General features: G+C 35.8%; 1 protein-coding gene across 1 annotated transcript in view; it reads left to right on the top strand.

Moving 5' to 3' along the window:
• Positions 1–8,499: 8,499 nt before the first annotated feature.
• The window catches only part of LOC128998763 (uncharacterized), a 41,063-nt gene continuing 32,501 nt past the window's right edge, over positions 8,500–17,061 (top strand). Inside the window, exons 1-2 of the mRNA XM_054425105.1 lie at positions 8,500–8,572; positions 11,599–11,740. Coding sequence (XP_054281080.1) covers positions 11,689–11,740 — 52 coding nt within the window. The 5' untranslated portion in view covers positions 8,500–8,572; positions 11,599–11,688. The remainder of the gene's footprint in view (positions 8,573–11,598; positions 11,741–17,061) is intronic.

Here is a 17,061-nt window from a genome sequence, read left to right as displayed (position 1 = left end):
TGTTGGCAAAATTAATCCTGAAAAACAAATTGTGCCACCCGACTACCTTCCACCAAAAACGAAGAAGATGAGGTGGCTGTTTCGTGTTTCTTGGTGACAACCCGGCACATCGCTCGCAGGACGTAGTAGGTTGAAGTGGGGGCACCTTGTCGTGAGCGTGGATGACAACCCACCACCCCAGATAAATGTATAGTAGTGGGGGTCGCTGTCAAGTTGCCACCTCGTCAAACCACCACCTCATCGGTGTTTTGGACAGAGGCGTAAAACCCCAAGGTGGCGGGTTGACGTGTACATACACGTCTACCACGGTCACCTTTAACACAGGCCGCGGCCTGGTGGAATTGGCAACGCCGCAAGTGGTGTTGTTTAGTGATAGACGTCCCATAAGATAACATCGCAGACAGGTGACATCAGCTCATTAATTCGCACTTTATTGATTTAAATTTAAATTAATTTATCAAAATATTGAAAATACAACATACAGACTTGAAAACCGAAGCAATATGAATTAAAAATCTATATATGTACATTTTAACCGAGTCAATATTTGCATAGTCCAGTAACCAATCTTTCATAAATACACAAATACCATTAGCTGCTTCCAAACAAAACAGCTGTCACAACACCACTTGCGACTTTGCCACTTCGAAGGCCGCGGAAGGTGGCCGTGCGTCTACTCGCCACCACAACAACGTGCCGCCACGACAACCCGCCCGCCACCACAAGTTTTTATCAAAGGTGGCGGGTTGTCTTGTTTGATGCCGTCAACCCACCACCTCGAACGTATGCGACAACGTGCCACCCCGATAACTCGCTACCATGCACACTGGCCAACCAGTTGGAATTATATTCTGTACAATTAAATATATTGTACTTTGATTCAGTTATTTTAAATTTAATATTGTAAATTAAATCATATTAATATTGTAGATTAGTAATTTGACTTATCAAATGATATATATTTTTAGACACATATGTGGCACTTTTCAATCCACAAATTATTCTGTCTTTTCATAAGGCTTTCTTGAAGGTCTTTGAAGTCACAGAACTTGCTTTTCTGCCGTTGAACCGTAGGATACTCAACTCGTCGACTGTTCGGTTATCACTAAACTCAGAACCCTAAAGACTGACTTGACTTGATCATTCTAGGTGGAACCTCATTTGTGGAAGTGATGGGAATGGAGGGAGGGCAACAGCGAAAAAGACGAAAAGTAATATAGCATAGAGTAACGCACAGAATTGAATTCATAGAGAACCTGATTTTGACCGTTTTAATATAAAGACGTTACTAACTTGTACAGTACCAACGTATGCAACATTTTTTTTTTTTTTTAACTGAGGGCCAGGCTTACAAGTTACTATGGGATTGCATCGCAGCTAGAACAGCTTATTGTGCACCCTCGTTTACAGGTCCTCATTCTCCGTCAAATCCCAGGTCCTTGGTGAACCGTGAGAGCCTCTTGACTATGGTGACCTGTTCTTCCCTTTGATCTCCCATCAATAGGCCAAGGGATCTCATACGCAGACCTTGTAGGGCTGGGCACCTAAATATACCTTCACAGCTTTCACAAGGTCCCTGGCTGGGGCAAGCCGTAGCGAGATTTCCCTGAAAGGTCTCAGCTCCTGAACTTGCTTGACCAGCCAATCCTTTGTGGCTGCGTCAGCACAGCCTCCACCTTTCTTCCTGGAGGCTTCATTAGAGTCAGCTTTGGGGGTACCACCCTTGCTCTGCTTTTTCCCAGCATCCTAGTTCCCGGAGGAACTGGCTTTGCAGGCAGCAGAGTTAGGGTGCTTGGCAGCCCACACCAGCCTCCTCTCACTTCTGGATAGCACCTTTTCGCCTTTGGCTAAAGCATCCGCTATCCTCCATCTTTGCAACTCGCCCCTGGAAAGTCGTTTTTCGTTCCTTTCCGGATTCTGCGAGCTTGTCGTCATCGTCAGATTTCAGTAGGCCTTCCTCCTCCATTTGGGTCAGACTGTCTACATTGTTCTCACGAATACCGGGTAAGTCCACCTCCCCAGTGACCCGATTAGAGAGGTAAGGGGTGTGTACGACTGGGTTACCCCTGGTTCCCAGAAGGCTCCGTTAAGACACTGAATATTAGGCCCCCAGTGCCACAAGACTCTTGGCACGGATCGCACTACACCTTAGTCTAGGGCCCCCCTCACTTGGTTCTGTAGGTGGACCAACACCCAGTGGCAGAAGGTAGCTCTCCGCAGCTAACAAAAGTGAGAGTTGGGGTTTAGGTTGTGGCCAATCTGCCGAACCAACCCCGCATGCGAGGTTTGGCCGGAACGGCGCGAAATTTTCTCCCACTCACTAAACCCCCATACCTTCCTATGCAACATATAAATACAATGTTCTTATTCCATTGATCACCATTTATTTGATCTCGATTAAGTATGGTTGATTGTTGATTAATCTTAGATTGTGAGGAATCAAAATTACTGTGAGCGTAAAATTCAGTTGAAGGTTAAAAATGTTGTTTTAAAATTCCTTACAATTTATATAAACTAACCGAACTTTCCTTAAGAAACGCTTAAATTGACTTATAATACGTGTACATGGGTTATGAGGAAAAGTATTTGATCAAAATATTTCTGAAACTTTAAACTTTGAGTTTGCTGTGTTCCAGTTGTAAGGGTAAAACAAGTTTTTATTTTGTTAGGAGCCTTCTTACTTGACAAAAATATCTATATTAGGCCAGAAATAGCATCGTGCAGTTTAGTGTTTGATTAATTATTACAGTACTACAATAAAAATGTGGAATGAAAAGAAACTGTAACAACTGTGTTTAAACAAAATGCGTAGAGACTACAGAGTAGGCCTATTTATCAATTGAAATGAGGATGGGAAGGAATACATTTTGAATGATGGGGTTCTTCGTATGTTTCCCTCTTTGTCATCATCATACAATATCCTTTATTTTAGCGAATTTCCCTATGGGGAAGTACCGGTAGCTATTACCGTAGGTGGCACGCGGTAAGACCTAGGCCTGGGACAACGTGGGACCGATATACTTTTTATTTTTATGTCCCTAGGGACCAAAACACTATTCGTTTAAATGTTTATGTAGGCCTATGTCTTATTATTTTTATTATGAGCTTTCTTTTATTATGAGCCCAGCTTAATACCCACCAAGTTTTAATGCTCTATCTTTAATACTTTTTCTTATATTTAACCGTCCTAGGACTTTTTTCACCCTGTATAGAGATATACAGGGTGAGTTTTAATTGTCCCCCCCCCCCAAATCTTTTCTACATTTTTTTCAAATATCAATCCCAGACCACTTCCAAACATTGTTGGGTAGTAAGTACTTAATTTTGACAAGGTGGTCATTTCCGGCCGCCATCTTGGATCCGCCATATTGGATGCAAAATATTTTTTTCAAATGTAAAGGTGGGGTTGTGACCCATTATTTAGAACTACATTTATACCCTGATTACAATGCCGCAAACCGTTTTTAAAAATCTTGATTCATTCCAAAGTTATGAGGGGTTTTTAAAACTTTATTTTTAGCCATTTTAACATTGTGCATTTACAAACTAAGACCATAATCTCAAAATAGTGCTAGATAAAGATAAGTAAACACTACCAGTCATTGTCGACCTATTTTCACTTGGTTATGACGGATGTATTTTTTCGGCCGCCATCTTGGATCCGCCATTTTGAAATGTGATAATTTATTTTAAATATGAAGGGTGTGTTGTTACCCATCATTTCAGATTACTTTTTTAAGCTGAACTCAATTCCATGATCCGTTTTTCAATTTTATATTTTGATTTTGAAATATTGACATTTAAAAAAAAGTGCAATATATCATAAATAAAACTTGATAACAAAAAATGGATTGCGGCATTGAGTTTAGCTTAAAAAAGTAGTTCGAAATGATGGGTCACAACACACCCTTCATATTTAAAATAAATTATCACATTTCAAAATGGCGGATCCAAGATGGCGGCCGAAAAAATACATCTGTCATAAAAACAGTTTACTTATCTTTATCTAGCACTATTTTGAGATTATGGTCTTAGTTTGTAAATGCACAATGTTAAAATGGGCTAAAAATAAAGTTTTAAAAAACCCTCATACTTTGGAATGAATCAAGATTTATAAAAACGGTTTGCGGCATTGTAATCAGGGTAGAATTGTAGTTCGAAATAATGGGTCACAACCCCACCTTTACATTTGAAAAAAATATTTTGCATCCAATATGGCGGATCCAAGATGGCGGCCGGAAATGACCACCTTGTCAAATTTAAGTACTTACTACCCAACAATGTTTGGAAGTGGTCTGGGATTGATATTTGAAAAAATGTAGAAAAAAGTTGGGGGGGGGACAATTAAAACTCACCCTGTATATACACGTCCATGAACGCGATAACTTGAGTAATATTTGTCCGATTTTTATGAAATTTGACTTGAATGTGTAGGGCGGGTTAAACTTGAATGAGTTCACGAACCAGCATGATCGGACCATGATAAAGAACGGAGACGCGTAAAAAAACACGAAACACACGAAGGCTGCCAAAACTGTTAGTCTCTAGACTTTACCTTTGCCCGGTCATGTTCGATTTGGTCAATGTCCCTTTCCCTTAGTGTCTTTCGTTTTTTTTGTAAACATTTGTGTCCGTTTGGATTAGCTCCAGGCGTTCAACATTTGATGTGACATTTATTTATTTTAAGACTCTCAAGGTTATTATATTCGTTTACGCTAATGGGTAGATGGCGGTTTTTTTTAGTAACAAAAACAAAACTGATTAAATCATTTGAAATTAAATGAAATGAAAATGAAATGAAATGAAATGAAAAATTCTTTATTTTACCAGGCAAAGTTAGGGCCACATGGCCCTCTCTTACACTTAACCTGACAAACTTAAATATAAATAAATAAAAATACAATGACATTTCTTAATCTAATATAAAAATACATATTTAACACATCAAGTTAACACTTTAGTTAAGTTAACATTAAGTTTAACACATAATTTGGGATAAGCATGCTGGCCATTCAATGGACTTCTTCGGTGAGTTTTGCCCAGCAACTTTGTCCCTTTCTTAAAACTAAATTTTGTACTTTCACACGCTGTCACATATTTATTTGACATTTCCTCGATAAAAAATAGCCCATGGAAAATTTGGATTAAAAAAAATTTAACTCATAATCTAATAAAGGCGTGAATTTTCAAAGGTGTACGATGCCACTGTATGTTTAAGAAATCAGCACTACCAAATTTGATTTGCATATAGAAATACGTTCTCTAGAGAATATTAACATATACAACTACGGAAATATGTTTAAGTAGGTATTGACGAGATTAAGCAATTGGGAATCGTCAGCTTAAAGCCTATTCCACACCCACACATGGAGTCTGTCAACACAGTTTTAGATACAAGTTTCCAATGTGTTTTGCGTCCACACTAGCCAGCCAGTGTTTCCATGTTTGTTGGTATGGTAACCGAGGAGGACGTAATTATATTCTGTGCGGGCTTCATTTTTCTGAGCCATGGGCCTAATGAATCTAGGAAGAGACTATGATGGACTCAAAATTTTCTCGAGCAAGGTTCGTACAATGGTCGCAATCTTCTGTCAGACCTTCAGATTAGGTGGAGGATTTAGGAACTTCACGAGGTTCACTTCTAAAGATTTTGAAATTTTGCTGGGCTTTGTTGCTGGTCTTCGATTTTAAACTTGAAGACATGAACAATTCAATAAAATGTCATATAATGATATAAATCATTGAAAACTAATTCCAAAACATTCAAGAAACTCAATCCATCTATTTTATTACCGCCCAAAAATCGTAATATTACCGCTTTGCAGTCTAACTAAATCTGGGCTGAATGGTGAACACCTTCGGCTTGTATTTCAGTCTCCTGTCTCCAGACACGTCCACACATGCAGACTTGAGACAAAAGTCTTGTCTCTTGTCTCCATGTTTCCCGATCGAACGGGAAACAGAAAACACTGTATTTTGTCTCCAGAAACATCGAAATTTGTCTGCCGACAGTCGGCCGACATACTGGAGACAAAATAGCAACACTCCGGAGACAGTCGGCAGACAATGTTTCAGCAGACAAATCGCCATGTGTGGACGAGGCTTAAAATAATAGTTTACTTCAGTGAGCGTTTTTGTTTGATGAAAAAAATTCTCGAAAAATATTTATTTGAAACTTTAGGTCGATTTTAAATTTGAACTTAAGCTTGATATGAAATGTAAGAGAATTAATGTTGAAATAATACAACATTTATTATTTTAGATGATTATATGGTTCAATATAACATAATTACACTATTTTGTATTTCTTCAATATAGTCTACACTGGTGTGATCACGTTGTTAACAAGATAATAATCCGACATTTTTGGTAACTTTTTCTTAGTCCCCCTGTCGGATTGTCAACTGTAAATAGCTAAAACTTACATAAGGAAAATCGCCTGAAAGTAGAAAAATGCATGTTTAAAAGTAAGTTAGTTATACCTAAAAAAATCCATTCATCCATCAACTTTTATGAGAAAAAAATAATTGTTAATTTTTAGGGCAGGGCTGACACCCGTATAGCACTCATAGATATATAACAACACAATAATAACATGGTAATATAATATAATAACAGTTTTGTTATATATATGAGTGCTATCCGGGTGTCAGCCCTGCCCTAAAAAGTAACAATTATTTTGTTCTTATAAAAGTTTATGGATGAATGGATTTTTTAGATATAACATAACTTACTTCTAAACATGCATTTTTCTACTTTCAGGTGATTTTCCTTATGTAAGTTTTAGTTATTTACACTTGTCTCTTGATAATCCAACAGAGGCATCAAGATGGTTTTAAATTACCGAAAATGTCGGATTATAATGATTGTGGTTTCCATTGTAATTTTGTTAAGATATAATGTAGTATATAATAATAATATAATAATAAGTATTAATAATTGACAATAATTGGGGACAGGGTAAAAAAAACGAGGAAGCTAACAAAGCACTAAAATATAGGCATATTGTTTTGAGTGGTTGAGGTTTTAATATTTCAATATTTAAATTTGTTTGCATTGAAAAGGATTTGGATTTTAACTCTTACCTTAATGAATCCAGAAATCTGAAGGGTGAATAATCTGCTTAAGCTTCCATGACCAAAAGAACAAGACAAACCTAAACCCCAGTCCACCTGATATCAGCTAACAGGATAATACAGGCACTGATGAGTCATCCAAACAGCTGACGGAAGCTTTCAGTTGAAATTGCTAAGCTGGGCTAACAGCTGGGCTGGTATAATTGGGATTTTGTAGTTCCTTCGATTTCAGTAGGCAAAATGTGAACACTCCTGCAAGTTATTGGGTTTCCCGCAGACTGTAGGCTAGCACTAAAGCCGAATAAATTCTTGAGTTACATGAGGGGGCCAACCTCTGTATTTGAAAGTAGAAATAAAATTGCGAATGTTACAATATGCACAAATAGTGTATTACAACTAGGCTACCCAAATGATGGTACATACAGTATAGTGCGGAGGGAGGGGATTCATTTTGCTGAGGGTTGTATTGACTAAAATATATTAATAGTTTATGGTAATAGCCTAGTCCTACTTACCGATGGTAGCTCGATCACGTGAAAGTAGAAAAATGCATGTTTTGGCGCATTTTACAAACATCCATCCAACAGTTAGTTGTCAACGGGTTAGAGAATGGTATAGACATAGATAGAATTGTAAGCTTACAGAAAAAAGGCAGTTAGAATAATAATGAATGTAAAACCAAGATGACACATTGTCAACTGTAACTGTATTTGTAAAACCAATCTTTCAACTTTGGTTAACCTATACTAAAATATAGTTATAGTATACACTATAATATACTAAATATACACTACAGAATGTGATGTTCTGATGATGGCTAAGTGCATTGTTGACTAAAAGAGCCATATTGCAAGATTATGAAACAGGAGATAGAAATTTACCTAAGTTACTTAAATGGCTAACAAAAAAACAAAACTATTAATTAATTTAATCGTTAGATAATACCATATAATACCTATAGTTTCAAATAAACATGTAGGTCTAGATAAAATAATTTAGGCTTACTTTTAAATAATGTCTATTTCGTGATGTTTGTGGCAAAGTAAAATGTATAAATTTGTGACTATTTTTTAACGATTTCATTTGTTTTGTTATAGGTAATGTAAGTTGTAGAGCGATTGCCAGTCTTAATTAAACTACAATAAAGTTTTTCATATCATTATCAATATCTGAACAATATTGCCCTGCTATGGCATCCTTATTACATAAAACACCTGTAGATAGTTTTGTTCCTCTTAACCCATTATTACTAGACTATCTCAGTTTAATTAGTTTTTATAGCGGCGAACTGTAATCTTATATGGAAGGTGTGAATAAATGGGTCAATGTACCGAAGGTGGGTGAGCGGACTGTACCTTCAGTACCTGACTGATGAGACTGTACCGACTCCGAAGCCACTGAAGCCGAAGCCAGTCTCAGTCAGTTTTGAAACGTGTCCTTGTAGTGAACGTTGTAGTGTGGTTAGTTTGGTGCGCGCTAAGTTTAATTTATAAAAGGTATTTTAAAGTGATTGTAATTTAGATGGTTTTTGATTGATTATGTGTTTTTTTATTTATAAAAAATGTTCACGCAGATATCTCACCTTCACCCATAGGGCTGATTTAGCAGTATTATACTCTCGTTGGTTCCAACAAACTTCATTTTGAATTGTACATGTATGTGTAGCGTTCAATAGGTTTTACGAAATATGTGATTAGCGAAGCCGGTATTAACTGTTAGAGCGAATATCGGTTACTGGTAAGCTATTGTTATAAATGTATTCAAATATCGTAAATTGAAAAGCCGGCAGATCCCTTTAAACGAGGTAGTTATTTACCAGCTACTAAAATCGTGGTAGGCGAATAAAATATAGAACTAAAAAATTAAAGAAAATGAAACTTTAGTTTAACAACCATTTGAAGCTTTCTAACAGTTTTGCAAAGAACTAACATTCACCAAAGTAAGTCTACTTCTCATGAAGTAATTTTACGTAAACTATTTCTTTGTAGTCCCAAGGATTACAATCGCTGAGTTTGTCAATTACTGTAAAAAAATAATAATGGTGTATTTCATATAAATATAAGATCAATATCCTAATGTAATAATAAAACTAATCTATGATATCCACCAATTCATATGTCAAATTGAAATTAAAGTATCGGACTAAATAGATCCTATAAAAAATAGACTTTAGACATAAGTCAATTTAAATAATACTACAACAATCGAATGCAAATACTGTACTATTTTATTTTGCGAGCCTACTGGGTAATTCAACCAAAAATACATGCATGTATTGAATTTTATCATTTCATAATTTTAAATACACCACACCATAACTATATATTACAAGATTTCGTACTAAATAAGACATGCTCCAGAAGATAAATAAGCTTTTCAAAGAGCGTGTTAACAAAAACATTTGATTTAATATGTTTAATATCAATATAAACTAATACCTACGCCCAGCTTCAATAATGAAATGCTGCTGAGATACCTAGGGGGGATACTGCAACTGAAACTCATGTCCTCGAGAATTTATCCTGAACACTTCTATGTGGGAGTTACCGGGGGACCACTCGGCGCACCAGAAAATCTTATAATATTTTACAGTCTAACAATAAAATCGATCTTTTCCTCGATCAACACCCCGAACCGAGCAGGGAGAAGGGAGGTCGAAGGTGTGTCAGGGGTCCGTATGACCGATCCAGATGGCGAACCAGACATCAGGACGAGCAGGGAGACGAGCGCTCTGGAGGCGGTTTTTTGACGAAAGATCAAAGAAAAGATCGGCCCAATGTACGGTAGTGTGTCATGGTATATTTTTGTCGCGAACGCCGCAACGAGCGGCCGCCTGGGCTAGCTGTTGATAGTTCTAATTCTAATTTAGGCTAATATGGCAATTAAACTCTTTTTATTGGTAAAATAAATAAATGTTGGATAACATGTTGCCGTTATATGTTATGGGCATTTATGTTATAATTTTGTGGGTTGTTTGTCTTGATCGGGGAAAAGATCGATAGTGTTATATGATTTAACGTTTTACAATAGTTCCGCCTTCAGCCCTACCCACCGTACAAGTCTTTCTTCTCTGATATTGGATCCACCACAACAGTAGCCTATAATCTTATCACCGCTAACTAAGAATTGGGAACTACTACCAAAATACAGAGATTAATGTACTAATAAATAAAAAAAATTTAATATTTTCAACATTAATGAAATTTAAATCGATTTTGTGTGCAGTTACTACAGCCATGTCATTTAAAAAGGGGGATACAGGCTACAACCATAAAACATTTAACATATCACATTCAATCTTATCACCACTGCCCCAAATCGCTGATAATTATGTAATTTGATATAATTATATAGTTATTAAACACGTCTCATCCATGAATAAAAAATATTCTTTGTTGGATCATGATAATTCATTTGGCCATGATTCACGATTTTCCAATGTAATTTTATTTAGGTTGAATTTTGACATGGTTAACTGTGGTGTGGGGTTAGGACAAATATAAATGATCAATTCTCAATGAAAGTATGCCAATAAGAGGACGGATTATAGGTGATTTAAATCTTTGTGTGACCAGAGCACAAAGGAGTCGTAGTCCAAAGCGTACCCGATTCTTCTTTTCCTACAGGGGGGAGAGAGAAAGGTCCAGACGAGCCTTGTCCGTCGTCGACTAAACCTAAAATATCTACCGGAGGAGATAACAAATTATGTTTCCCATTGGGATATAGAAGAATTGATCTATTCTATTTATTCTGAGAAATTGACTTGTGCTGTTTTTGTTTAAACATACGCAACAAAAAACTTTACATTCCGTTAAAACGTTTGTTTGATTCTTCGAGGAACTGGTCTCCCCATGAACTAAGATATATTGTCAAACCTTATTCCCAAGACAAAGAGAATCCGACACTTCTTTCCGCACACGCTGTACACGGCAGAACAGTAATGACAAGATAATCTGAGCAGAGGACATTTTACTTCTGAACATTTTAAAAACATTTTTGAAAAGTAGGCTAATTGTTTTAATTAAGGTGTGTACATATCCGATATGTTAAAAACGTTTCCAACAAAAAACAAAATCCAACAAAAATTGTTATTTCATAATAATATCTTACCTCTTCTTATCGAGGGACCCCGACAATGGTAAAATTGCGTATAGCAAATACAAAATGCACATACATATTTTCCGTCCGTACTAGCATCGTACACCGAAAAACATATTTGTGGAAATGTTTTGTGAATTTTTCACTAACAGGGTATCTAAAAATACACTTTGAGCACTATATCAACATTTTTTCCAAGTTCTTAAGTGTAGATCGTCTCAGTCGTAAACCGTTATAAAATTAAAACCTAACCTAACATAACAGATTTAATAAATCGCAAGTTCCTACATAAAACAACACTTTATGAACAACGTATCTAAATTATTAATGGGCTTTCCAAACTTTATTTTGTAAGAAGTATTATCAAACTAAATCACCCTATTTTATTTAACGTTTTAACCTTGAGTTACTATTCCTACTTTAGGAAACAAAGGTGAAATTCGTGAGGTGATACAGTGATCTATAGTCAAGTGATGTGATCCACCAGTGTGCTGAAGATCTACTTAGGACAGCCATGTGGGAACTGTTGGTGGTTCTGGCCGTTCTTTCTTCGCCAGTGCAGCCTGGTAAGTACATGGACTTTTTTACCTACCTTCTCATTTTAGGGGATTGTTTTCACGTTACTTCAGACCAGGCCTAGAGGGTTGCAGCATCGTCACTTGAATGAAATCCTTTTCCGATTGGCAGGATTTGATCCCGGGACCTCAAGGACCGAAGCCATACGCTCCATACATTGACTTTGAATAGTATTGTATTGTAAATATGAAGTGGGGTTTATGAGTTTCACTACGCTTTTCGAATAAGGGCTATTCTCTGGTGTTAATACAAGAGAGCAAGCAATAGTTAGCGGTATTCAGTTAAACTAGTTTAATTTAAAGTTTGTTATAATAATAAATAAACAGTGTAATTGTTTCCTCTACATAAAACATTCTGAAACATCCTTAGAATTATTGTCAGCGCGTCTCTAAGGGTGATAAAATCTATTAGTAGTTTGTTCAGTCCATGATTTATATGTAGAAGTATCATTTATCCTGGTCCTAAATCCTCCAATAAATGATTGCCACGCACGATACTGATGAATATTGCATTTATTTATTCATAGCTACGGATACACCATTTACAAAATAGATGTGTGTTAAGCACATGAACAGAATGAAACGATAACAAAAAAAATAACAAGATAAGTTACATAATGACCATTAAACAAAGCAGCATTGCAACAAAAAATAATAACAAGACAACAACGTAACAACAATAACAGATAATAACATTAACAAAGTATTGTACAGATAATAACAAAAAATATTTAATATTAATTTGGACTTCAGAAAAAGCATATAGATTTTGAAAGTAACAACAACAAATATCTCCTCAAGATTTAACAATAGCCTATATAAACTATGATGACATTAAGTTCTACGTGAAAAATAACAACAATCAACAATAAATCTATGAATGAATAACAAGAATTCAGATTCAGATTCAGATTCAGAAACACTTTATTCAAGATTTACATTTTACAAATATAAATGCAGAATGGCGTCAATAAATACAATTAATTCTATAAAATATTATCAAAATGCTCACTAAATGAGTAGTAACATTTGCTTAATATAAATATTTTCAATTTCTTTTTAAAAGTCTTAATATTATTAATTTCCATTAAATCTTTAGGCAGAGCATAAAAAAACCTAGTACCTGCAGCAGTGGGTTTTTTATTATAAAACTCTAAACTATGCTTCTGGATGGCTGGGTAGTTCCGATGCCGAGTATTATAATTATGTGTCATTCCCAATTTTGGAAGTGTATGTGTATTCATTTCACTTTTTAGATTAATGATAGTTTTATAAATATATAATCCATACACTGTAAAGATATTTAATTTAGCAAAATACTGTTTTGCCGATTGGTTTTCTCCTAAGTTTAACATTATACGTATGGCTCTTTTTTGTAAAAATAATATACCATCTAAATTTTGAATGGTTGTTGCACCATATAATTCAATGCCGAATGCTATATGTGAGTTTATGTGAGCATAGTAAACCTTCAGTAAAACATTCAACGAGCAGAGTTTAGACAAGTTGTGCAGCATAAATAGACCTGAACAAATTTTACTTTTTAGTTTATCAATGTGGTACAACCAAGATAAATGTTGATCAATTATTAGTCCTAAGAATTTAGTTTGAGTCACTTGAGTTAAGTAATTGTTATCAATTTTTAAATGAGGTTTTAAAGGTTTTTTTTTGGGCAGTTGAATGAAACAGATTTAGGAACAAAACAAACATACATCAGCTACAAAACAGGCATAACAAAGATAACGTTAGAGGATTTCCTTCTGAAGGAAGACAACTGTTCGTTGAAGTCATCTTGTGATCCGACTTTGTTTTCAAGACGCTGCAAATCTGGCCAATCCACGATTGAGAGAGTAGTTAGTTGGTAAGTACAAGTGAGCAAATGTATCTGAAGATCGTGTTCCTCTCGGTATAGGAAATTAATTCATAATTAAATAATGCATAAACCACTGTGTGATTGTGTGATAATTTTGACGATGTTAGAACAATAGACAGTTTACTGACATCAATGGAATGCAGAGGATTTAAATTGTAATGGATTGAAACAAGCGAACAGTTTATAATCTAAGAAAAAAGTTGTGGTCTATTGTGAGGTCTATATTCCGTTAAACCTATGGTTAAAACAATCTTGAGATAACGGATACCTATATATGAAATCTTTCATTATTCTTCCCTAAGAACATTCCAATCTTCGTCTGTTATTGATATGTAGTGGGTTCGGCATCAACAACCAATTTAAACAACGAAAATCGGGCCCAACGGTTTGACGCTCTATGATGTACTATCTCCTTTTGAGAAGGATTTCAAATATAGTGGAGGCCTGTCATCGAAATCGATTGTCTATTAACAACATTTTTATTTATTTTCCAGTAGACTAGAAGAACCAAATGGGTATCATATCTTAAGATTTATCAGACATTTTTAACAATCCTTTAAAATTGTACTAACACTGGATAAGTTGCGATTTTGAAACCACTCAGGAATCTGAGTAAATATGTTGAATTTGCCCCAATCAATACAGCAAGGCAGTAAAAAATGAATTTAGCCATTTAAGCCAAACAAGCTGTTTTATTTTTGTTTATAATGAGGATATGAAGGGGAGATCGGATAATCTATTCCTTTACAGTAGCCTAGTTGATACAGAGATTTCAGTCAAGATATGTGAGTTATCTTTAACTTTAATCTTAATATTTATACACACATATTTACGATTATTGTGTTCAAAAATTCCCACCCTATCACAAAGTTGTGAATTTATATATCACAGAAAAAATCTCCGACTAAACATTGTTAGAGTCTTATTAAAAATATTATACCAAGCGCATATACGAATTTAACAACTTGCATACAATGTGTTTTATTCTGAAAACCAGTCTGGCAATAAAGTTCACATTAATCTGTCCCTTTAACGGCATTCTTGTACCACATTTTAATTGAACATAGACTGAGCACAGTGTATGACACTTTCTACCGATGACAAAGAAGAGATCCGGGTAGAGAGAAAGTGAAAGTGTGCTAGTGTTGTCATCGGGTTTACGTAGTCTACACGACTGACACAGTACAGTAACGGGTATTTCCCATAAAACACGTAATATAACCCTGACACCATCCCTCAAAGGTAGGTATAAAGTTTTGTGGCAAATGACACTTTTGCGTCTTTTAAGGAAATAGTCCACACCCTAGGTCTTGATACAAACACCGACTTTTAGCTAGAAAATATTAGGCTATTGATAAACAAATGACATCTCGCTTGGGCTCGAACCAGCAAACTTCAGATTTGAAGGCGAACACTATCACGAACTTTGGAATGCTCATTTTAAAGCTTTCCTTGATCATATCTGTAGAATATTTGTGATTGTTTGCAGGCGTTTTAAAACATTGTTAACGGGGAATTACAATATTTTGCAAGGGTAACTTATTTGGCATTTTCTTGATTTGAAGTCATTTTTTTGCGATCTCCCGTCTTCAGGTGGGAAAGTATCTTGATAAGTTTTAGATATTATTTCACCAGTTGACGAGATGAGATTCCAGATCCCGAAACGTCGTGATCAGTGGCGGTTCTAGGACCTTGTCAAGGGGGGGGGCTACCGGGGAGCTTGGGGAGTGTGGAGAACCCCCAATAAAGGAGGGGGATCAGGAGGCCCTTCCCCGGGAAAATTTTGAATTTTCAAAGCAGTTTGGTGACTTTATAAAGCCATTTTTAACGCATAAAACTGTACCTATTTGTCCTAAAACTCCCATTTCACCTGTTGTTTGTCATGAGCAAGTAGACATTTAAAAAATTATACTATGACGATTGCATTCATGAATTTCAAAACATACTGTGGACTCCATATCCTTCCAAAAGCCGTTTGGCAACTTTCTAAAGCTTTGTGTGCGAAAACTCCCATTTACCCTTTTATTTGTCATGAACAAGTAGATATTTTAAAAACTAACTATGGCGATTGCATTCAAAAAAATATTGCAGGCTACGACCCATATCCTCCTAGTTTAGTGACTTTCTAAAGCCATTATAATGTCTGAAACTAGAACTGTGACCAACTATCCAAAAACCTCCCATTACACCTGTTTTTTGTCATGAGCAAGTAGACATGTATTAAAAATTAAACGATGGTGAACTTGCATTCATGGATTTCAACACCGTAAGCTACGGCTATATCTCCTAACGTTTGGTGACTTTAACGCTTTAACCCATTTTTAACATCTAGAACCGTGTCCAGTTGTCCAAAAAACCTTCCATTTCACCTGTTATATGTCATGCAAGCAAGTAGACACTTTTTTCAACCCTAAGTTTTTTCTACATTGCATTGACCTGTCGCAGTTTTTGGCACCAGATAAAATATTTGCCAACAGCAGCAATAAACTATAGTCACAGTAGACAACCCACGATATAGTATCAAATAATAGGATACTGGCACTACCGATGTTGACTGATTGACTGATGTCTGTGTATTAGTAGCTAGCAGGCAATTTGACAACCATAATATATATATAGGTATATAGGAACATGAAATCAGTGCTGTTTCCCCGCCCTCGCTCGCGTGCTCGGCGCTCGCCTTAGCCCTAGCATGTCAACAGCTGAATTGCTGAAAAAATTGTATTGATGCCTACAACTGCCCATAGCGTAATGTTGTTTAATTCCTCGTGCTATGTGGAACTTAATATAATACTGCGCCTGCCATCGCTTATTCAGTTTGGTAAATACTACACTGATGTCTGTTTTATAACATTGCGTGTTTTAAGGACAAAATGTATGTTTAAATTTATTTTTCCAGAGAAAAAGTCGACAGAAGCCATACATTTTGTAGTCGGACGCCATTAAAAAGTCAAATAGGGGTTTAAAATATTGCCTGGCTATTTCTTAACTTACTGTTATCATAATTAATGTTTAGTGTTCATTATTAAGATTGCGTCATTAATGCAGTTTTAGCAGTGCTGTAGCTGTGTAGAAAGGAGAGAAATATTTTTTTTGAAATCTCAATTGATATGGTTTTGTTATAAAACTAATCACGTGTGGTAATATAAGACATGTATGAACAGCTGGACAGTTGAGTAGTGATCTAGTGATGGTTTGGTAATCAGCGGGTTGCCGGTTCGATCCTGAGTAAAGAAAACCGGTAGCTTTTTGGTGGTTGGAACCTGGATCTAAATGTTCGTGAACATTGGGGTAAATAAATTTGATAGTTCTGACTAATGAAACATATGATCTTAGTCAATGACAAAGCCACACAATCTAAGAATGTACCTTAATTACTATAGTTTATTAAATTTGTTTAGCAAAGCAAAAATACAGGGCGTTTATAAAAAAACATCAG

Source organism: Macrosteles quadrilineatus, unplaced genomic scaffold (assembly GCF_028750875.1).
Source record: "Macrosteles quadrilineatus isolate MER2022 unplaced genomic scaffold, UCM_ALF_1.0 Scaffold_7__1_contigs__length_78375512, whole genome shotgun sequence".
NCBI lineage: Eukaryota > Metazoa > Arthropoda > Insecta > Hemiptera > Cicadellidae > Macrosteles > Macrosteles quadrilineatus.
This window is presented reverse-complemented; position numbering and strand designations above follow the sequence as displayed.